The 23411-nt window shown below is 41.0% G+C and overlaps 1 protein-coding gene across 5 annotated transcripts; it reads left to right on the plus strand.

Annotated features, from left to right (window-relative positions):
* The first annotated feature begins 52 nt into the window (after positions 1-52).
* On the plus strand, positions 53-23188 carry LOC141500837 (cytochrome P450 4F3-like). 5 transcript variants are annotated; one of them, XM_074204326.1, is made up of 13 exons: positions 53-292; positions 864-1080; positions 8372-8516; positions 11164-11217; positions 11713-11840; positions 12612-12733; positions 15500-15770; positions 20692-20758; positions 21015-21144; positions 22034-22167; positions 22305-22369; positions 22601-22683; positions 22876-23188. In XM_074204326.1, exons 2-13 carry the CDS (start codon positions 865-867, stop codon positions 23084-23086), a joined length of 1626 nt encoding a protein of 541 aa, XP_074060427.1. In that variant the 5' UTR covers positions 53-292; position 864; the 3' UTR covers positions 23087-23188. The 5 variants fall into 5 exon arrangements, with proteins under 5 accessions (XP_074060427.1, XP_074060429.1, XP_074060428.1 ...); XM_074204328.1 differs by lacking the exon at positions 864-1080 and adding an exon at positions 5656-5693; XM_074204327.1 differs by having other exon boundaries at positions 22857-22942.
* The last annotated feature ends 223 nt before the right edge of the window (positions 23189-23411 follow it).

Consider the following 23411-nt stretch of genomic DNA (forward strand, 5'->3'; position numbering starts at 1 on the left):
ACTCTTGATTGGCTGCCTTGCTCTAATCTCTTGCTTATATAGGGGAGGGGGTTCTTGAAGCAGTCAGTATTTGGGAAGAATTGGGAGGAGGAAGGAGGAGCAAAGTGAGGATTCAGTGTTCACTGGGGCTGATGAAATGTTTATCTGTATGAGACTAAAAGGATTGGTGGGGAAGCAAGATTAAATCTTACCTTGGAGGATAGCAAGGAGCTGTCAGCAGGAACAAAAGGACTCCTCTGTTTAGGAAGAGCCCTGAAGGATTTGAGCTTCTAGAATTGGAATTCAGACTCAGGTCAGTTCAGCTCTGGACTTAGGAGAGGCCTCTTGGGAGAGAAGCAATATGAGTTATGCCGGTGAATCTGTAGGCTAGGCCTGGAACTGGGAAGAGGCTAATGGGGGCGAAGGGCATCTAGGATTAGTTACTGACATCAAAAAATGTTGGCATCCAGAAAACAAAACAGAAAAAAACACATGACCAAGACCCCAGCTGGGGGAAAAGGCAGAGCCCTCTTTATTTTGGGACAGCAGCCTCCCTCCTCTCCTTTTAAGTTTTCTTTCGGAGTCTGGGAGATGTACAGCATTTTAGGATATGCCTCCAGAGTACTTTAAACCTATTATATCCAAGACACTGGGGCCACTCAGAGCCTTGGGTCTTCCATCTTTTACAGACTTCTCCTTTTCTTCTTGCTTCCCTCTCCTTTCTTTCCTAATCTGGACAAGCTTCTCTGAAATGACTCCTGACAGCTAGGACTCCTGTCTATGTCTCTTGACTTCTTCATCCCTTTGCCCACATCTCCAGCCCCATTAATTACCCCAGGACTTCCTTCTATCGCCTGTCTGTCTCAAAGTCTCTCCTCCTGCAGGATGCTGCCTGGAGTCAAGTGTCTATCTCATCATCTGGGTCTAGTAGGCCTGGATCTTGAGGTTTCTTCCATCCTGCTCCTGGTCTTCCTGGCCCTTAGCATCTGGATCCTGACCCAGGTCCTCATTTATGTTCACCATTACTATATCAACTGTCAGAGGCTTCGATGCTTCCCTCAGCCCCCTCTTAAGAACTGGTTCTTTGGCCATATGGGATTGGTAAGTCGGGAGCCTGGGGTGGACTCTGGGGACTCAGTGAAGACAGAGGATGATAGGACTGAAAAATAAAAGAAGACTAGAGGGAAGTAGAGCCAGAGTCTGGTAATTGGGGCCTAAAGGACTGTGTGTGTGTGTGTGTGTGTGTGTGTGTATGTGTGTGTGTGTGTATGTGTGTGTGTGGAGGGGTTAGGGGATGAGCTAAAGGGCTGAGAGGATTGATGGGCTGAAAGACTGATGGAATGAGGGAACTAATGGCATAAGAGATCAGAGGACAGACACAAAGCTACCAACATAGTCCTATTAATAGAAGTAAAGGAAGGTTGATCTATTAGAATAGATGAAATAGCTTGATATGAAGTCCATGGGCCACTGAAGAAATTGTTGGAAATTCCAAGATTCCTTCTTGGGGAGAATTAGGAGTAGGATTACAAAGTCTGAATGACTAAAGGACTGGGAAACTTAAAGGGAAGATGAGGACTGAAAAGCCTTGAGGAATGGTAGGACAGAGAAGGAAAGAGCAGGCATTTAGAAGATTGAGTATATAAGGTGGTCAAGATCTTGAGAAGCTTGAAGGACTAAGAAGGTAGATGGACTAAGATAACTGAAGGGCTGAGCTAAAGGGTTGCTGAGAAATGGAGAGTTTGAGTAATGCCTCACTTTAAAAGGATGGCACAAGCATTCTGTCTCTCTCAGAAGTTTCTCTGGGAGTTAGTAATGGAGATGCTTTATCTTCATAAATGACTCAAAGGAACATAGGAAAGGTAGCTACCTTCTCAGTGTGATGTGAAATCACAAGGTTTAGGGCCCAGACAGAATGCTGAGAACATCATAGGAAGGTTGAGTCTTGCCAGGTCTAGGTCAAGGGCATCAAAGACTCCTTGGGCCATTTTCTCCCTTCCAATTTAGTTCCTTATTTTTTCTATCCTCCAGGCCCCTTCCCTTGTCAGAACTTCCTTGTCAGAGGCTATTGAACCCCTGTAATTAGATAGAGATTAAGGGAAAAACTGAACTAGTATGGTGTTCAGGAAAGATTTAAGGCAACCTTGTTTAAGTCTTTATTCTGAAACTTATTATGTAACTAAGAGGACTAAGGCAGGGTGGGCAAAGTGAGCAGAAATCTGGTCTTGGAGCCAGGAAGACATGAATCAATTCAGCTTGTTTTTTCTTGGCCCCAGGATGCAGAGTGAGATGCAACAGAGATAAATCCAATCAACAAACATTTATAAAATGCCTACTCTGTGCCATTTGAATTCAAATCACACATTTGATATATATTGATTGTGTTTTGCTGTCCAAGTGACTAAATCTATTAGAGCCTTGGGGATGTCTCTAAAACTTTATGTTGCAGAGAAGGTGGTGACCTGCATTGATAAAGGGACTTTCCTCCTGGCATTCCCTGTATAGGTGAAATTACAAGACAATTACATCTTGATCCCTATCACTCCAGCCCTATATCTTGATCACAGCTATACTTTATCCATATAAGTACCATTAAAATGCCATGAGGAACCAACCTTAATTGCTTACTCTTTTCCTAGTCCCTGGACCAAAACTCTTCTTCCCTGCAACTTTACCAACCTTCTGAGAATACTCAGTTCCTGATCTGCCTTAGTCTTCAGTTTGTATTTGTTTGATCCTAGATTGGACCCTGACACCTTCCTTTTAAATGGGAACTGTTTCCCTAACCAGGGAGATTTCTCCAATCATCAACTATAGAAATAACAGTTCTGGGAAATATGATATAAATGTTTTGTGTGCTCTATGATCTGACATTCTATGTTCTAAGACTACTTGCAGGCTTATATACATTCTATAGCCTAAAGTTCTATACTGTTCTGATGTTCTATATCCTATTATCTTTCCTACTCCTTACATTCTATTTCTGTTTCTTTCCAGTTTTGACATTTACTATACTAAGTACTTTTATTTTTCTGACAATGTGTATTTTAGGATAATTCTTATCTTTGATAATGTTCTGAAGTTCCTTCTATTTCAGCCTTCCATTCTCTAAGGATCCTTTTCCTCCATTTTATATTCTGACAGCCCTAAGAGTCTTCTTCCCCAATTCCCATGTTCTAGGGGTTCTTCCAGCTAAGTTCCTCAATGTGCTATAATTTTATGGGACTAATCAATTTGTTGGTCAGGTCATAGGAACAGGACAGTCATGTCAGAGTCTTCACAAAACCAACCTATTAGGAAGAGAATGGAGAAGGGCAGGGAGCTTCCTTTTCTGACTGAAAGGTAAAGATCCATTGGTAACTTTCTTGGAAAGGCCCCTCTGTAATTCCCTTCTCTGTGGGAACAGCCAACGAAGGGACTTGTAGATTGCCAATACATGTCCATAGGAATACTAGAGAGCTGAATGGGAACTGACATCCAGGGAGTGATGAACATAAGTTAATACATTCTTTGTTAGAGAGATCCCTCAATATAGAGAAAAGATAGGGGAATAAAATATTTATTGAGAGGCAGAAAATATTGTGGTAAAGATGAGGAGGGAGAGAAACTGGTTAAGCTTGGAAATAGGTAACAATAGTGGCAGCCCCAAACCTGAGCCTTCAATTTTCAAGATATCCCTAGAGGTCAATTCCTACACATAGAGGGCTTTGTCCACCCTCTCTCCATCTCACTGTCAAGTCATCTGGGCTTCCTGCTTTTAAGCTTTGTCTCCAATCCTTGATCTCCTTTTTCTATGTCTCAACAACAGAAATATGTATTGATTAAGTACGTAATGTATCTGTATCAATGTTTCTCTCTTTTCACATTGTCTCTTATAACACTTCAAATCTCTTATCCAGTGTCATCCCAGAACACTCTCTGCTTTCCCCATCATCATGTACATCAGGGCTGTCCAAAACGTGACCCCAACCCATGTGGCCTGGCAGTGCTATTTTATGCTGTCCCCTATGGATTTACTAAATGCTTTAGTAAATGAAGCTGAACTACCTGAAGAATAGCAATACCTGAAAGGGCAAAACAAATTATGTTGTCCATTATTTCAATAAAAACTTTTAAAAATAAAGTTGGACAGGCCTGCTATACATTATGACTTTCCTGATTCCATCCTTTCCCTTATGGTTTCTCAGTCATATTTTTACCCTTTTCCTTGTTCTTTATTTTATTAAAATTTTTTTTCCTCAGTTACAAGCAAAAGGAGTTCTAAATTCTCTCCCTTCCTCCCACCCTACTCCTCATTGAGAAACTAAGTTACTTGGTATAGGTTAAAAATGTGAAAAAAAAGAAAAATGTGTATCCATGAAAAAATATTACTTCAATAGTCATGTTGTAAAAGTAAACTTAATCCCTCCCCCCTTCACAAAGAAAGATAATCCCAAGAAAAATAAAGTAAGAAAATAAGGGTATGCTTCCTTCAATATTTGATACCTCTGTCTTTGAGATCTGTCTCAATTCTGTCTTTGAGATCAATAGCATTCTTTATCATAAATTCATCAGAAAGATTGCTTCAACATTTTTCCCCACAGTTGTTATTGTTAGCTGTACTTTCCCCAATCCTATTCCCCCAACCCCCATTTATTCTGTTCTCTCTCTCCTATACCCTATCCTTCCTCAAAAATATTGTATCTAACTACCCTCTCCTATGATCTTCCCTTTCTTCTATCACCTACACTCTTCTCCTGTCCCCCTTCTCCCATCCCTCTCCTTTCCTATTTCCTTCTGGGTAAGATAGATTTCTATATCCAAATTATGTTTATGTTGTTCCCTCCATGAGCCACTTCTGATGAGGGTAAGGTTCACTCACTCCCCTTCACCTTTCTCCCTTTTCCACTTCACTGTAAAAGCTTTTTCTTGCTTCTTTTATGTGAAATAACTTAGCCCATTCTACCTTTCCTTTCCCTTTTCCCCAGTACTTTTCTTTCTCCCTATTTAACACCATCATTTTTAATAGCTTATATCTTCAAATTCAACTCCTTCTGTACTTTATCTATATATGTTCCTTCTAACTGCCCTAATATATGAAAAAGTTCATATGAGTTATCAGTATCATCTTCCTATGCAGGAGTACAAGCATTTCAACATCATTGACTCATTCATGATTTGCCCTTCCCATCAACCCTCTCTATGCTTCACCTAAGTCCTATACTTGAATATCAAACTTTCTGTTCAACACTAACTCTGGTCATTTCATCAAGAAAGTTTGAAAATCTCTTATTTCATTGAATATCCATCTTTTCCCCTAAAAGAGTATGTTCAGTTTTGCTGGGTAGTTGATTCTTGGTTGTAATCCAAGCTCTTTTCTCTTCTGGAATATCATATTCCAAGTCTTATGGGTCCTTAATGTAGAAGCTGGTAAATCTTGTGTTATCCTGCCTGGAGCTCAGTGATATTTGAATTTTTTCTTCTGACTGCTTGTAATATTTTCTCCTTTACTTGGGAGTTCTTAAATTTGGCTATAATATTCCTGGCAGTTTTCATTTGGGGATCTGTTTCAGGATGTGATTGGTAGATTCTTTCAATTTCTATTTTACCTTCTGTTTCAAGGTTATCAAGGCAATTTTCCTGGAGAATTTCTTGAAAAATGAAGTCTAGGGTATTTTTTTTGGTCATGTCTTTCAGGTAGTCCAATTCTAATCTGCCTTGGATCTGTTTTCCAGGTAAGTAGTTTTTTCAATGAGATATGTCACATTGTCTTCTATTTTTCATTCTTTTGATTTTGTTTTATTGTTTTTTGATTTATCAAAAAGTCACCAGTTTCCCTTAGCTCCATTCTATATTTTAAGGAATTATTTTCTTCAGAGAGTTTTTGTATGTGTTTCCACTGACCACTTCTACTTTTTAAATCATTCTTCTCATCAATGGTCTTTTGAACTGCTTTTTCCATTCAACACAAACTGATTTTTAAGTTGTTATTTTCTTCAGCATTTTTTGCATCTCCTTCACCAAGTTGCTAACTTTGTTTTCATTATTTTCCTGCATTACTTACATTTTTCTTCTGAATTTTTCTTCAACCTCTCTTACCTGATTTTCAAAATCTTTTTTTGATCACTTCCATAATTTGAGACCAATTTATGTTTTTTTAAGAGGGTTTGGATGTAGAAGCTTTGACTTTATTATCTTCTGAGTGTGTATTTTGATCCTCCACAGGACCAAAGTAATTGTCTATGGTTAGATTTTTTTCTTCTTTTGTTTGTTCATTTCCCCAGCCTATGACTCTATTTTAACTCTTTGTTAAGGTGGGATTCTGCTTCAGGGGTGTATCTGATTATGGGGAAAGCCACAGAGTTCTGCCTCAGGTATATCAAATAGATCTATGCAATCTCCCCTGACCCCCTTACTGTCCATGAGCTGAGCACTCTGGAATCAGCTGTCAGCTGACTCCTCAGGTCTGTTTCTGGTCCCTGGGGGGCCAGGCCTGCACTGAAGTTTGTGCTGGGCTGGGCTCTGCTCTCAATTTGGTGTTACAGAGTTTTCCTGCTTATAATCCTATCTGTCTTTAGCAATCTCAGGGATGAGAAGTCTGTAAGCCACCACCACTGCCATGGGCCAGGCACCCAAGATCTGTTCTTGGATGACTGGAATTGGTTCTCTCTGGCATGGCCTGGGCTGTGCTGAGAGCTCTTTCTAACCCCATTATAACAAACCTTTCTTGTGGATCTACCAAGTTCTCCTGGTCTGGGAAATTTTTTCACTCCATTTTTTTGTGGGTTCTGCCATTCTAGAATTTGGCTAGAGTCATTATTTAAAGCTATTTGGAGTGGTTCAGGGAAAAGCTCAGAGGAGGCCTCATCTTTACTCCACCATCTTGGCTATGCCCTGACAGTTCCTCTTCCTTGTTCTTATCCATCTATTTTCCTTCTTCCTTTTCTATTGCTACACTATCTCCTCATTTCTGAATGGCTTGTGCCTCCCCAATACCTACTAAGTGTGAGTGGAGGGGTGCAGTTAGAAGAAAGTGAACCTTATTCTATTGAAGATGGGTTTAACAATGCTTTCACATTGCTCTGATCCACTGTCTTGGGAGTAGGTCTTAGAAGACAGCTGCCTGGCCTTATCTAATAATGTGTGTGTGTGTGTGTGTGTGTGTGTGTGTGTGTGTGTGTGTGTGTGTGTGTGTGAAAGAAGGGTTGGAAGAAGTAGCGGGGGGCTCAGAGAAAGTGCCTACATTATTCCAAAAGGTCATTATTTTGAAGAAAATGTTAGTTTTGGTGAAATAGAAATTTGGAAGTAGAAAGATTCATGTTGAGAAATTGGTGAAATAGTGTTATTAATAATGGAGAAGAATTCCTGAGGTCAAGAGAAAAAAGAGAAAGGTGAATACATTGGTGATTTCTAGTCCATATATACTTCTGTGGTTTGAAGGAATGGAGCTCAGTGGAGAAGTCAACACATTGTGGGAGAAGTTGTTTAGAAAAATGGTAGCATAAGATTCTGTTTTTGCCCTTTTGTTGGAGAGAGATGACTTCAGTCTTCCTCTTTATTCCTCACAACCTAGCCCAAGAAGGACCATTGAATTTTGAATTCTTAACAAATATTAGCAATTGTGACAAAGGAGAGAGCTGTGAATTTACATGAACCTTCATAGAGTGTTATCTATGCTAAAGGTACAGATAGCTCCTTTTTGAAAATAAGGCAAAGGGGCTTGAGGGATACTTCTCTGTTGTTCAGATCAGTAGGGAGATGATGTGTTCCTTTAAAAATTGGAAGAATTTCAAAATAAAAAGGACTAGAAAAAGTTTATGTGATAGGCTCTATTAAACCCCATTCATGTGATTCATACATTGAAGTACAGCACATCAGGGAAGAGGAACATATTTTTTTTCTAACAAATTGAGATTCAAATCAATATTCTAATTCTCTAAATCCATATAGCCCTATACTAAAAATTGTTATTGTTCAGTCATCTCTGACTCTTCATGATGCCAGTTAGGGTTTTCTTGACAAAGACACTGAAGTACTTTTTCATGTCCTTTTCCAGCTTATTTTACAGATGAGGAAACTGAAACAAACCGGGTTAAGTGGTTTGCACAGTGTAACCCAGCTCAAAAGTGTCTAAGGAAGATGAGTTCCTGACTTCTAGTCTGGTGTTCTATTTACTGCACTATTTGCCCATAAGGAAAATGAGAAAGGGAAAAAGAAGGGGAAGGAAGGAAAGAGAACAGGAAGAGTAAAGTGGTAGGAGTTAGAGAGGGAAAGTGGGAAAGAGACAGGAAAGTAGGAAAGGAGAACCTCCATCTATTAACTGGAGTGTGCAGGAAGTAGCTGGCAGAAGGAGCTCTGTGAAGATACTTCAACTCCCTCATGGAGGTTTCTAACTCCTTTTTGTTGTTCCCAGACCATGGCTAGTGAAGAAAGATTTCACTATATTCTGGACCTGAACCAACAATTTGGTGATGCCCACATCTGGTGGTCAGGGCCTTTAATTCCGGTGATCAGATTCTTTCATCCCCAAGTCATTACACCCTTGCTTAAGGCCTCAGGTATGGACCTTGAATTTTCCCCCTTTATTTATTTATTTTTATTTTTTCCAGGTACATGCATACATTGTTTTCAACATTTTGATTTCTACATTTTTCTACCACCTTCCCTTTCCTCTCCTCCCAAGGCAGGGAACAATCTAAAATAGAATATAGAAATACAGACATGTTTACTGTATTGAACTGCTGAGAGGAGTACACAGAGAGTAGGGAATGACTGAAAAGTGACCTGAAGCTCCTTTCAGTTCTAGGTACCCATGATCCTATAAACTTTTGGGGGTAATGGTTGAAGCAAATGTAAAGTTTCAAACAAGAAAGGATCCAGGTACCCAGCATCTTCTCTCTCTCTCCAATGTTCTACTTAGTTCTTTCAAGGTTTGTTTATTTCCTCACTCTATAAAGGAGAAAATATCCCCCAGTTTCTCCTCTTCTCTTCTTTACTCTGTGACTCATAGCTTTTTGGAAAGATATGATACATTCTGGGACTCTTTTGTAGGAAAGTAAACAGGGATGGAGATGTCAGACAAAGGGGAGGAAGTGACTCAGGGTTCTACTCAGTACCTCTGCTTTCCTGGTTTCTTGTGTCTTCTGCCTCCTCAGGTGTGAATGCCTCCCCCTCCATCTTCTCCCAGATACTTAATTTCAAAGAGAGTTTACTGTACACCTATAGTCTCTGGTCTGTAGCTTCAGGGATATATGCTGTTGGTGGGTAGGGGCCTGGCATCTTTCACCCCAGTTACATCAAGCCAGTCCTCCTGGCCTCAGGTAGACTTTCCTCCTCCTTCTTCCCCCATGTCCTCTTCCCATTGACAGTCTTGACTGTGAATTGTGTGCTGCCTGCCCTAGGACAAGGACAAGGAAGGAATGACTAGGAGTTTTTCAGGTCAGGTTCCAGAAACAAGGGAATAGAGAACGTTGGTTAAAGCAATTTTGTCTCCTATTGATCTGGATCCTTACATATGTCACTCTTTTATCCAGCTGCTATGAGTGGAGTGCATCCTAGGTCCTGGGGTCGGTCTGGTCTGTGTCTGATATTTCTAGGTCAGATCTCTGGCTACATAAGATCACATCCAGGTTGTGTCTGAGCTGTTTTGGTGTTGGATATAGGGCCATGTTTCAAACTGTCCTGAATTATGTCTCATGTTTGTGTCCACGTTTGGATCATGTTCTAGACTGTTCAGGGTCATGTCTAAGCTCTGTTGGTGCCATTTTGAGGGTTTTAAGGCCACATTGAAGGTGTATCTGAGCTACATTGGTGGTATGTTTGAGACTGTCTCAGAATGTTGAGAACCATATTTGAACTGTGTTGATGTTATACTTGATGTCAGTTCTTAGGCTGTCTATTACTATATCTAGGCTTTGTGTATCACATCTGAAGGTCATGCTTTGGGTTCATCTGTGAGCTAAACTGTTGCCAGGTGTGGGGAACACATCTAGACTATTCCTGGGACCTCATAGGGGTTATATACCAAATCATGTCTGGACTGAGACTGGGGCCATATATAAACTTGTATCTAGGATGCTTTTCCAGAGTTGCATCTAGAGTCAAATCTAGGAGATGTCTGGATCATGTTTAAATTGGCTCATGGGTCCTTATCTTAATGATATGACTGGATCATGTCTTATGTATTATAGATTGTTGGAGGAGGGGGAAGAACTATTGCCCTGTTGGAGCTATATAGAATTCTGGACCTCTATGGACAGATATTGTCTGTAAAGCTCTGGGACTGAAGGAAATTTGTCTTCTGGGTGGCATATCCCTAGGACCATATTTAGAGCATTGTAACAGCCTGGCATAATGAACAGAGGGCTACCATGGAAGTCATAAAGACCTGGGTTCACATTATTGTCTCTGACATATGCTAGTTACACAATCGTAGTCAACATGTTTCAGTTGAGTAGAAGATATACAGTGAGGCCTAGAGCTTCTGCAATGGAAATTCCCTACACCAATTAAGTCAAAGATTTAAAGGTGCAGAGAGTATCCAAGCCATGTCCAAATCCATGTGTGCCCTGAGAATAAGTCCATGATTAATTCTTTGTCTGAAGTATATGTCTGGGTCTACCTATAGGGGCATGCCTTAAGGAGTGCTTAGGTCATGTTTAGGATATGTCTAGACTTTGAGTGAGTTTTTGGGTTATATTTTGGGGGGAACATTTTCCTTTCAAAACATTACATATATGATTTATCTTGGCTCATGTCAAGAATGTGTATAGTCCATGTCTTAGGGTGAGTGGAGTCTTATATCATACTGGAGCTATGTTGGTAATGTTGGGTAAAGTCTAGACCATGTCCAGAGTGCTTTTCACAAAGACTGAGGCCTTCTTCAGCATAGCTAAGAGTGTCTGGTCATAATATATTCTCTCTCTTTTCCCTGCCCTCTAAATATCCTCACTTCCCTACGCATTCTCTGCTGTTTTTCTCTTCTTGTCTTGTCCATACTGGGATTAGATGGGAAATGGGGGAAGGGTGGGGTGATACTGGAGGTGAAGTCCTAGTTACTTTCCTCCATGATGTAGAGGTTGGGACCCCTGCCCTTGCTTAACTTCTCCTTTAACTTCCTCTGGACTGCTCTATTCTTTATATACTTCCCCTTAATTTCAGTCATAGTCATGTCAGGTCACTGAAGTATCTATCTTCCTCCTACAGCATTTATTTTACCCAAGGACACTATCTTCTATAAATTCCTGGAAAATTGGCTGGGTGAGTAATGTAGCAGAATAGGACCTGGGGAGAAGGCTTTGGTCAGGAGGCAGAGGAGGGGCCTAGTTGGTTAGGAGCACTGTGAATAATGGATATTTGTGATCTGAGAGACTGAGATTTAGGTTGATTAGTCTAGGAACTAGAATCTGGAGTGTTTGAAGTATTGAAGGACTAGAATGAGTTCCTTACTTGGGGGAAGGGACAGGAAAGATGGGGCTGAATATTGGCATCTGAGAAGCTTAGAGACTTAGAACTCCTTAGAAATGAATCTCTGGGATTGTGAGTTTAGAATCTATGGATTGAGGTTCAGGGAATTTGAAATGGAGGGTGGGGTTGAGGATCTAGTTTCTGGGGACTTGGAATTGAGTTAGGGCTAAGAGCTGAGAAAGGAAATGGAGGACTGATATGAGGGCTGAGCATCTGGTACCAGAGGCTGGGAGACTGGATTGTGTCCTCAAACTTGGAGAATGATCCCAAACAGTGTCTTTCTTCCAGGGGAGGGACTATTGCTGAGTAAAGGAGAGAAATGGAGCCGGCACCGCCGCATGCTGACCCCAGCTTTTCACTTTGACGTCCTCAAACCTTATGTGAAGATCTTCAACCAGAGTGTGGATATCATGCATGTAAGCCTGAAGGAGCTGGGGCAGGGTGAGAAGGAATCCATCCAAGACTGAGCCTACATAAAGTGAATTCCCCCTGGGTCTCAATAGCACCATTCATGTTTTCTTGGTTAGAATTTCATGGGATTGGGGCTGTGAGGTAGAGCTCACTATCATATAGATGCCTTTTCATTAGGACTTTGCAGGTCTGTTTCCAGTCCACATGGCCTCATTTCCTCCCAATATTTTGGGAGTTCTGAAAGGGCACTATCTGTTTCACAAATAAGGAAGGAATATGTAACCCAGAGAGGTATTGTTACTTTTCCAAGGTCTCATAGTTTTTCTTTGGCAGATCTGGGACTAGCTCTCAGTTCCTGATTCCCAACAAAGGATCTTTCCATTTTGATGGCAAATTCTCGTGGCCCTGTTATTTTCCTTATGGCAAACAGAGATCATTCTCTTGTTCTTTCTGGGTGCTTGAAGAGACAGGAGTCAGTAAGTCAAGTCCATAGAGATGTCCAGAACAAATTTTCTCTCTCTCTCTCTCCGTTTTCTTTTTCTTCTCTTCTTCCTTCTTCTTGTTCACCTTTCTTTCTTTCTTTCTTTCTTTCTTTCTTTCTTTCTTTCTTTCTTTCTTTCTTTCTTTCTTTCTTTCTTCCTTTTTTCTTATTGTTCTTGTTTTTGTTCTTTTTCTTGTGCTTTCTGTTCTTGTTCTTCTTACTCCTCTTGTTGTTGTTGTTGTTGTTGTTGTTCTTCTTCTTCTTTCTTCTTCTTCTCTCTATCTTTCTCTATCAGGCAAAATGGAGACGCCTGCATGTGGAGGATGGAAATTACTTGGAGATGTTTGAACACATTAGCCTCATGACCCTGGATAGCCTGCAGAAATGCATCTTCAGCCACAACAGCAATTGCCAAGAGTGAGTCTCAGTCTACCCCTTGACTCTGGGGCTTCAGAACCCATAGATGAGAAAAATGACAGTTCCAGAGAATAGGGGAAAGGAGAATCCCTGTGAGGAGAGAATGTACTGCATTGATGACAGTGTCTAAAAGGATTGGGAAGGAAGGATCACTTAGAACTAATATAGAATGTGGAGGCTACATACATGAATCTTGGAAATGAGAGGCAGAGTGGGGCCATGGAAAGTGTGATGGATCAGGAGTCAGATGACATGGCTTCCCACATTAGGCCTCTTATTTAATTCTCTTGTTACCTTAGACAAGTTGTTCACCTGCTCTGGGACTCAGTTTACTCATATATAAAATGAGAGAGTTAGACTGGATGACCTCTGAGGTCCCTTCTAATTTAAAATCTATAATGCTACTCTGAGAATTCTGGGAGCTCCCAATAGCCTTGGAGGAGATCCTGGTATGAATCATGGGGGAACATTGGTAACTTAAAAAACATCTTAAAGAAAAAGTATATATTAGAGACTTAGAACTCCTTAGAAATGAATGTCTGGGATTGTGAATTTGGAATCTATGGATTGAGGGTTAGGGAATTTGGAATGGAGGGTATGGCTGAGGACCTAGTTTCTGGGGACTTGGAATTGGGTTTGGGGCTAAGAGTTGAATTGGGTGAGGGGCTAAGGAGGACTGATATGAGCATCCACAGGCTGGACCTGTGGAAATCCTAGCAATATAAAAAAGAGAAGAAAAAGAAATTTAAGGAATCAGAATAGGGAATGATCCTCCTGATTCTGTAGTGGTAACTAGATGTAGTAGTTCTATCACTGACTGAGAAAACTATGCTTTTCCATTTTTTAATCTGTTTTAATCTGTTGCCACAATTCCAGTTTCATCTTTATGTATTATCAAGATGATCTGATTTAAATGGATGTCCTTCCAAGTTTCCTATAAAATCAGTTTTTCCTCCACTAGTTTTTTTCCCACATGAATGGTAACTCTGCGCATTATCTTCCATTACATATATTTGAAGTTGGCTTCACCCTTGACTACCCTACCTAGTCACTTGGCAAGTATGTTGCCGACTGAAGTAGTTTTTAGGATCTTCTGACCCACTCATGATGAACTTATTTTACATTATTTGGTTTTCTGTAGAGAATAGTGATACTTCATGCCAATATCTGTTCCTTTGTCCATTTACAATTTTTTTTTGCATTATTGTATATATAGATTATTTAAGTAGGAAGGTAAGATCCTAATAATAAGGAAAGAGCAGGAAGTGACCTTATAGATCATATTGTCCAAGCTATTCTTTTTTTCTCAGATTTAAGAAATAAAACAAAAATAAAAATAAATAAAACATAGCAGAACAGAAAAAGAGATGACTACACATAAAATTGCAAACCTTTTTTACATAAGAGGAAACTGATGGAGGAAGATTAGGTGACTTTCCTAATATCATATAGTCAGAAAATGCCAGAGGTGGAATTTTAAACTCAAGCTTGTGATTCTATGACTTCCAGTTGGAAATATCTGGCACAGAAATAGCCTAAGAAAGAGAGATGCACTCAGAAGCTTATCTGAAATACAGAAAGTAGCTATATCCATGTGAGAACATGACTGAGACTTTAGGCAGCTTGTCAACCTTTAGGCAGCTGGTCAAGGACACTGTTGATCCTTTTAAGGGAGCAAACACACAAAGGGATACACAAAGTTATAAGCTTTCTCTACAATTGTGTTGGTTCACCTAGCTGAACTCTGATTTGTCTCCCAATTCTCTTCAGCACTATCAATTTCAGAACAGATAGGGTCATTTTTTCCCCCTAGTTTTCAGCCCCTAAACACTTGCTTCTTCCCACTTTCATGTGTTGGATACTTGACAAGTGACATTTTCTTCAGGTTGTGTTACTCCAAGTTGTCAGTCACTCCACTTGGCTCTTGGCCCCCAAAACTAGATTCCCTTCTTTTCACTCTAGGTAACAAGGTCAACCAGATGTTGGGGTGAAGTCATGTCTTTAATCAGTTGAGGGGGTGAAGAAGGTTATGAACTAGTTGAGAAGGAAATTAGAGAAAAGGTTCTAGTATGTGGAGCCTGAGGAATCAGGGTTCTCTCCCTGACTCCTGACCCTGGGCCCCATGTTTTCAACAGAAAGCCAAATGCTTATGTCTCAGCTATCCCTTGTGGTAAAACATGACATAGAAATAGCCTAGTAGAGAAAAGTATACTCAGAAGATACAGATCACTCATGTGATACAGAATATGGTTATGTCCTTTTGAAGACATGACTGAGATGTTGGGCAGCTTGTCAGCCTGGTCAAGTACACTATTGATCCTCTTGGGGGACACACCCACAGAGGGATACACAAAAAATAACCATTCCCCACAATTATATTAATTAACCTGTCTGACTGAATTCTGACTTTTCTTCTGTTCTCTTCAGTAATATAAGTTTCTACACAGGTAGGGTTCTTTTTCTAGCCTCTTCCTGCTTCAAGACTACTAAAGTGAAATTATCATCTTGTTGTGTTAATCCAAGTTGCCAGTCACTCTGCTTGGCTCCTGGACCCTGAAGCCAGATTACCCTCTTCATTTTAGGTACCAAGATCATGAGACCTTGGGGAAATCCTTTTTAATTCTACCAATCAGCTGAGGGAGCAAAGAAAGTTATGAACTTGTTGAGAAGGAAATTATAGAAATTGTTCTAGCTATGTGGTGCCTGAGGGTTTAAGGTTCCCTCTGCTGAACCTTACCCTGACCCTGGGTCCCATGCTTTCAATAGGAAGCCAAGTGCCTACATCTCAGCTATCCTGGAAATTAGTTCCCTTGTGGCAAAACGTGCCGATCAACCACTTCTATACTGGGATGCCCTCTACTACCTCACTAGCCAAGGAAGACATTTCTCCCGAGCCTGCCGTCTGGTGAAGGATTTCTCAAATGTCATCATCCAGGACCGACGCCGTATCCTCACCCAACAGGGTACTAAGGCCCTTCTCAGGGACAAGGGCAAAAGCAAGACCTTTGACTTCATAGATATTCTCCTTTTGGCCAAAGTAAGTACTGAGATTGGAGAAGGGGAATGGGAGGAGAGTGCTGACAGCATTATGGGGATCCTAAAGATGATAAGGGGAGATTTTTAAGGATCATGAAGGCTTTAGGCAGGCTGGAGAGTCTCAGCTTTAGATATCAGAGTTAGAATGTAATATGAAATGGATTCAACTTTGACCAATATGAGAAACCCACATTACTGTCACTATCTTCTTCACAAAATGCCTTCCCTAGGAAACCTAAACTTTTGTGAAATAATATGAAATACTGAGTCTATAGGGAGAGGATATATTATTCTTCTGAGTGCTAGATTGGAATTGTTAGCCCTTCATTGGTTTGGGTTTATTAGCAGAATCTATAAGGTTTTACCTATACCTAGATGTATCCCTGTTTCTAGTACCAGTAACAATGAAGAAATCGCCTTGGTTGCAGGTATATAAAGAGAATTTTCTCAATTCCAGAGAATTTGGTTCTAGGTGTATCTAGTATATAAGGGGAAGCTAGGTGTCTCAGTAGATAGAGTGCCAGAACTGGCATCAGGAAAAGTTATTTTCCTGAGTTCAAATCTAACATTAGATTTGTGTGACTAGGCAAATCACTTAACACAGTTTACCTCAGTTCCCCATCTGTAAAATGATCTGGAGAAGGAAAAGGCAAAATACTTCATTATCTTTGCCTAAAAACCCTAAACGGGGGTAGTGAAAAGTCAGATACAACTGAAACAGTTAAACAATATTTATAAGTGAAATCACTAGGATTTTAAATGTGTCCAAAATAATTTTGTGATTCTAAGAGTGTGAGAATATCTTTCTATGGTATAGATTTATCTAATGATATCTCTGTTTTAGTTTTCCACATATCAGAGGAGTTTTTGTTGAAATAAATAGGTAGATAGATACAATATATATATATATATATATATGTATATATATAATGGTTAAAGATTTGATAAAAGGATATAGAAATAAATATTAATGAGAAAGAGGAGAAATAAAAGGAGAGGAAAGAGAGAAAGAGATAAAAGAAAAAGAGAGGTTGAGAAAGAGGAAAAAAGGAAGGAGAGAGAAGGTCTGGGGGCAGGGGAGATTTCTTGAAGTTATTTTTAGGTATATTAGGGAAGTCACTCAGATTCTAGATTTACCTTGCACTGTCTATGATTCTTTCTCGATTTACTAAGGGTTATTAAATATGCTAGAAAAACCCTAAAGTTTTGAAGGATATATTTTTTAAATTTAATATTTATTTATTCTCATTTTGTACAAATAATGTTTTTTTATACATTAGTAAAATATTCTTGTTTAAGAGTAAACAAAATACCCCCTCCCCCTCAAAATATAGACTCACTTGAGCAATGAAGTAAAGTGGAGAGAAAAAATTAAAATTAAAATTAAAAAAATAATAGTAATAATTGTAGGTATGGCCAGGTGGTGCAGTGGATGGAGCACCAGCCCTGGAGCCAGGAGCACCCAAGCCCATATCCGGCCCCGTACACCCAACAATCACCCAGCTGTGTGACATGCAAGCTACCCCAACCCCACTGCCCTGCAAAAAACCAAAAAAAGAAAAAAAAAGACCCAAAATAAAATAAAGTAGTAATAATAATAGGAGTATCTGGGTGGCAGACAGAGCACTGGCCCTTGAGCCAGGAGCACCTGGGTCCAAATCTGGCCTCAGACACCCAACCAGCACCCTACTATGTGGCCCCAGGCAGGCCAACCAGCCCCATTTGCCTTGCACCCCACTAAAAATAATAATAATAAAAAATGTGCTTCAGGCTATGTTCCAACACCACCAACTCTGTTGTGGGTGGATCACATTCTTTATGATAAGTCCATCACAAAAGTTACTTCCATATTTTTCCACCATTGCCATTGCTAATCACAACTCCTTCCTTTTGTATTTCTCCACTACCATGTACTATATTTTCTCTCTCCTTTCACTCTGACTCTGCTGTAGGGTAGCTGAGTGGAGCAGCAGACAGATCCCTGGCCCTGGGGCTAAGAGCCCCTGAGCCCCCATACCACCCCTTAGGCCCAGCAACCACCTGGCCCTATGGTCCCAGACAGGCCATCCAATCCCAGCCCCTTGTAAGAAGTAAAAAAGAAAATGTGTTATAGCTGACCACTCTTCCCCCCATGGTCCATCTTCTCCTCCTTCATTCACATCTCCACCTCTTCCCCCTATACCCCCCTCCCTCTTACTCCAGATGTCTATACCCCATTAAGTATATATGCTGTTTCTTCTTCTAGCCACTTCTGATGAAAGTGAAGATTTCTTCATTCCCCCTTGCCTTCCCCCTTTCCATATCATTGCAATAGTTCATTGGAAAAAAGAAAAATCTTATTATATGAAATATCTTGGCCTATTCCCCCTCTCCTTTTTCTTTCTCCCAGTACATTTCCCTTTTTTTCTATTGACTCCATTTTTACACCATATTTTATCTTCAAATTCAGCTTTCTCCTGTGCTTCATCTATAGAATCTCCTTCTACCTGCTCTGTTAATTGAGACAGTTCATATGAGTATTATCAGTGTCATTTTTCTATGCAGGAATACATGCAGTTCATCATCATTAAGTCCCTCATCTTTTCCCATTCTCCTCTAATCTTTATGCTTCACCCGAGTCCTGTATTTGAAGATCAAACTTTCTGTTCAGCTCTGGCCATTCCAACAGGAACATTTGAAATTCCCCTGGTTCATTGAAAGTCCATCTTTTTCCCTGGAAGAGGACACTCAGTTTTGCTGGGTAGTTGATTCTCGGTTGCATTCTAAGCTCTTTTGCCTTCTGGTATATTACATTCCAAGCCCTATGAGTTTTTAACATAGTTGCTACTAAGTCCTGTGAGATCCTGATTGCAGCTCCACAGTATTTGAATTGTGTCCTTCTGGCTGCTTGTAATATTTTCTCTTTGACTTGGGAGTTCTGGAAGTTGGCTATAATATTCCTGGGGGTTGGTTTTTTTGGGATCTCTTTCTCGGGGGGATTGGTGGATTCTCTCCATTTCTATTTTGCCCTCTGCTTCTAGGATATCAGGGCAATTTTCCTGTAGTAATTCTTTGAAAATGATATCAAGGCTCTTTTCCTGATCATGACTTTCAGGTATTCCAATAATTTTTAAATTATCTTTCCTAATCTGTTTTCCATATCAGTTGTTTTTTCAATGAGATGTTTCACATTTTCTTCTAATTTTTCATTCTTTTGGTTTTGAACTATTGAATCCTGATTTCTCATAAATTCATCAATCTCCCTGAGTTCTATTTTTTGTCTGAAGGATTTGTTTTCCTCAGAGAGCTTTCTTATCTCTTTTTACATATGGCCAATTTTGCTTTTTAAATCATTCTTCTTCTCAATAACGTTTTGAACTGTTTTATCCATTTGACCTAAGCTGGTTTTTAGCATGCCATTTTCTTCAGCATTTTTTTTGGATTTCCTTGACTAAACTGCTGACTTCATTTTCATGTTTTTCCTGCATCTCTCTCATTTCTTTTCCCAGTTTTTCTTCTAACTCCCTCATTTGATTTGCAAAGTCTTTTTTGAGCTCTGTCATAGCCTGATCCCAATTTCTGTTTTTCTTGGAGTCTTTAGATGCAGGAGCTTGTGCGTCATCATCTTCAGACTGAGTGTTTTGATCCTTCTTGAGCTCACAGGCAAAATATTTCTCAATGGTGTTCTTCTTGTTTCCCTGCTTGCTCATTTTCCCAGCTGAAGCCTATTTTTGGAGTGCTTCCTGAGCTTTTGGGACACTCCCACAAGGATCTCAGTGTGTGAGGTTCTGTCCTCCCTCCTGGTCTGTGAATGAGCCTAACTGCCCCCCCTCTGCCACAGGGCTGAGGTGGGGGGGGTCTTCTGTTCTATGGGGGAGCCTAGACTCTGAATAGGATCTGAATGTGGTCAGAACCACAGAGTCCTGTTCTAGGAGCAGAGCTTGGCAGTTTCTCTCTGCTCCCTCCCTAGGTTCAATGGGCTCATGCCCTGGGGGCTCCTGCTTACCAGCTCTGCCTGCTTCTGTTTCCTGGATCTGGACTGCCTTGGCCATGCTGCTCGCTGTGTGCCCTGAGGGCTGGGCTTCACATGCTTGCTCTGGCAGTGGTCCCCCCCAAGTTCCCCCAAGTGCTCCCTGGGGCATAGATCAGGAAACTCCCCTGCTGCTGTGAGCCTTGTCTCCCAATGCCCTGGGGCTGCCTCCGGGAGGCTGAAGTTCTTTCGCTCTGGTGGGCCACCCCTCTGGTGGGCCACCCCTCCATCCCAGGGGAGCAGAGCCTTTCTTCTCTTTTCCAGGTTACCTTGAGTAGGATAACTGCCTCACTGGGTCCCTCTGTGGGTTCGGTCTCTCCAAAACTTAGTTAGAGTACTTAGTTTGTAAGTTTTATGAGAGAGCGCCTAAGAGACCATACTCTCTTGTTGCCATCTTGGCTCTGCCCCGCCCCCAAGGATCTTTAAAAAAAAGGACATTTACACTCTCCTTAAGTCTCTTCTGTTTCTAGAGTTCTGTAATTGTGTGTCATTGGTTTTATTTATTTTCACTTGGAAGGGCTCTGAGATTCTAGTTACATAACAATAACTTGTTATTTGGGGCTAGTTCTAGGTTCCACAGGAATTATGGACACTAGTTTTAGAATCAAAAGTTTTGCAGCAATATGCACTTTTTTTGGTAACTTATTGGTAATCACAATAGCCCTACTATTATCATCACCATTTTATGGAGAAGGAAACTGATGGAGATAGAGAGGTTAAATGATTTGCTCAGAGTCACAGAGTTAGTATCTGAGGCTAGATTTGGGTTCAGATTTTCTTGACTTCTATTGGACCACTTAAGGAGGTGGTTGCAGTTAAAAGCAATTAGAGGTTTTCTGCCTTAGAGCATTGAGGCAGACTTTCTCACTGGAATGGAAGGGGACAAGAGCTAATAGGCAGGGGTTTGTTCTAGGATGAAGATGGAAAGACTCTTTCAGACAAGGACATCCAGGCAGAAGCTGACACTTTCATGTTTAGAGGTCAGCAGGGCTGAGGGTCCTTGGGAAAGAGTTGGGTATCCCTTTTGCATCTTACCCTTGATATCACCACCCCAGCCTTGCTTAAACTAAGGTTAGCCTGGAAGGTGTTTCAACATACCCATGCCACAGGTTCAAGACCTGATGTAGATTAATGCTGGGGAGATGGGGATATTCTTCCCTTGATATATGATGAACTCTGCTTACTTCATAGGGCTTCTCTGGAATTCTCTTCCTTCCTTTCTTTCCCATACCTCAGGCCATGACACAACTGCAAGTGGCATCTCTTGGGCCCTGTACAATCTGGCTCAGCACCAAGAATACCAGGATCGCTGCCGCCAGGAAATCCAGGAGCTCCTGAGGGGCCGTCAACCTGAGCAAATTGAATGGTCAGTGTGGGCTGTTGTTAAGATTGGAACATGGGGTGAGGTGACGGGGGGGGATTCAGGCGTGTGCTGGAACCAGCTATAAGACCACACTGTTCATTTTCCAGTATCAGAAATCATCAGTCCCTACAAATCAAGTCTTGATTTTTTTTTTGTTAACTGTTTAGACTTAAGAAAGTGATGGAGAAATGCTATGGATGTAGCATAACTTAAAAGTGTGTGTACACATAATTTTCCCTCCCCTCCCAGTCTGGTTCTTAAATATTGGACATCACACCCCTATCTTGTCCTAGAAATATTGCTTGAATTCAGTAAGAGTACAGTAGAAGACTCAGGGGTTGAAGTAATCATTATGATTTCAGGTTAATAATAACAACAAAAATTGACATTTACATAGAATTTTTAGATTTACAAAATGCTTTGCATTCATGATCTCATTTGTACCTTACTACTTCCTAGAGGGGAACAGAGGTCAATTTGTATTATTTGGTTACTGCCTAATGCTTTCTCCTAGTCATGTAGATTCCTCAGGATCCTTTTGGTTTTCTTGGTTAACTTCCTCTAGCTACCACTTAGAGCTCAAACTTTGGGAGATTTCTATATGAGACCTGTGTTCTCCTCCCCCAAATTTTTCTTCTTTAGCTGGTGTCCCCATTAGTACCTTAAGTTTGGAGCATAAGACCCCTGTGACATTTGGCCATCAAAGTTCAGAATAACTCTTTACATAATTATTAACATCTAGGGCTTCATAGTCATTGAGTATCAGGGTCCCATATATTTTTCCTTTCCTTCAAACTCTGATTATCAGGGTTTTAGATGTTAATATAGTTCTGGGGAGGGCAGAGATTCTCTGAATCTCCCCTTTGCTGGAGTTAACAGTTCCTGTTTGCAGGGATGATCTGGCCCAGATGCCCTTTCTGACCATGTGCATCAAAGAGAGTCTCCGGCTGCACCCACCAGTTCTTGGGATCTCCCGCCGTTGTGCCAAGGACATCAAGCTATCTGATGGACGCATCATTCCTAAAGGTTCATATGCCAGGGGCTCATACCAGGACAAGGGAGAGGGATTAAAGAAATCTCATAGTTCAGCCCATTTGGGAGTTTGGTGCAACATATCCATAGAGTGTACAAGCTACATTAAGCTCTCCTATTCTGACCAACAGGAAATATTTGCATGATTAGTATCTTTGGAATTCACTATAACCCTACTGTGTGGCCCAACCCTGAGGTATGCCTGTCAGTACCCCACAAAAATTCCCTGGAATAGTCAGAGCTGGAGACCTAGGGTATTCTTGGGGAGGTGGTGTAGGACTTCACTGTAATTCAAATAATGGGAAGCCTGAAGGTCAAAAAGGGCAGCTTTGATTAGCCCAGGAGATGTCTAACTACTGAAGAGGAATATCCTGGTCAAGAGGGAGAACATATGCTTAAGGTGAGCAAGGTCTTGTTGACATCCCAGGTGTATGACCCATATCGCTTTGACATCAACAAATCCCCAAAAATTCCACCCATGGCCTTTATACCCTTCTCAGCTGGACCCAGGTAAGTCAATTCTTTCCTCACCTCTCTCCCTGAACTCCCAGGGTGATGTTTTTCCCCACTCTAGATCAATACTATCCTCATCAAGGGCCCTGTTCCCATGTCCCCATGTCTTCTTCATTGGCTTATGTGAGGGCTCTAGAAATAACTTGGGGAAATGACCTGGGGATTGCCAGTCCCTCTTTCCTTATGTAGGAACTGCATTGGCCAGTCTTTTGCCATGATTGAGATGAAGGTTGTGTTGGCCCTCACCCTACTGAGGTTCCGAGTCCTTCCTGGTAAACACCCACCCCGAAGGAAGTCAGAGATTGTTCTCAGAGCAGAAAATGGTCTGTGGCTAAAGGTGGAGCCTTTGGTGGATCCTTCCAGCCCTGAGACACACCTCTCAGAAGTCTCTCAGGCATGATGACCTTCTGCTTTTGAGCATGGAGGCCTGCTTTCTATCTGCCCTTCCAGCTACCTTTTCCTTGATTGTAATTCTTCCAAATAAATATACTTCAACATATCATTTATTGGTTTTCACCTTGTTTTTTCTTGCATAGGGCAGTTAGGTGGTGGGGTGGACAGAGCACTGACCTTGGAATCAGGAAGACTGGAGTTTAAATCCAGTCTCAGACACTTGAGACTGGATTTGAACTACAGTCCTCCTGACTCCAAGGTCAATAAGAGTCAGACACTTGACTCTTATTAGCTGTGTGACCTTGGACAAGCTACTTAACCCTGAATACCAA

This window comes from Macrotis lagotis, chromosome X (genome assembly GCF_037893015.1).
Source record: "Macrotis lagotis isolate mMagLag1 chromosome X, bilby.v1.9.chrom.fasta, whole genome shotgun sequence".
Taxonomy (NCBI): Eukaryota; Metazoa; Chordata; class Mammalia; order Peramelemorphia; family Peramelidae; genus Macrotis; species Macrotis lagotis.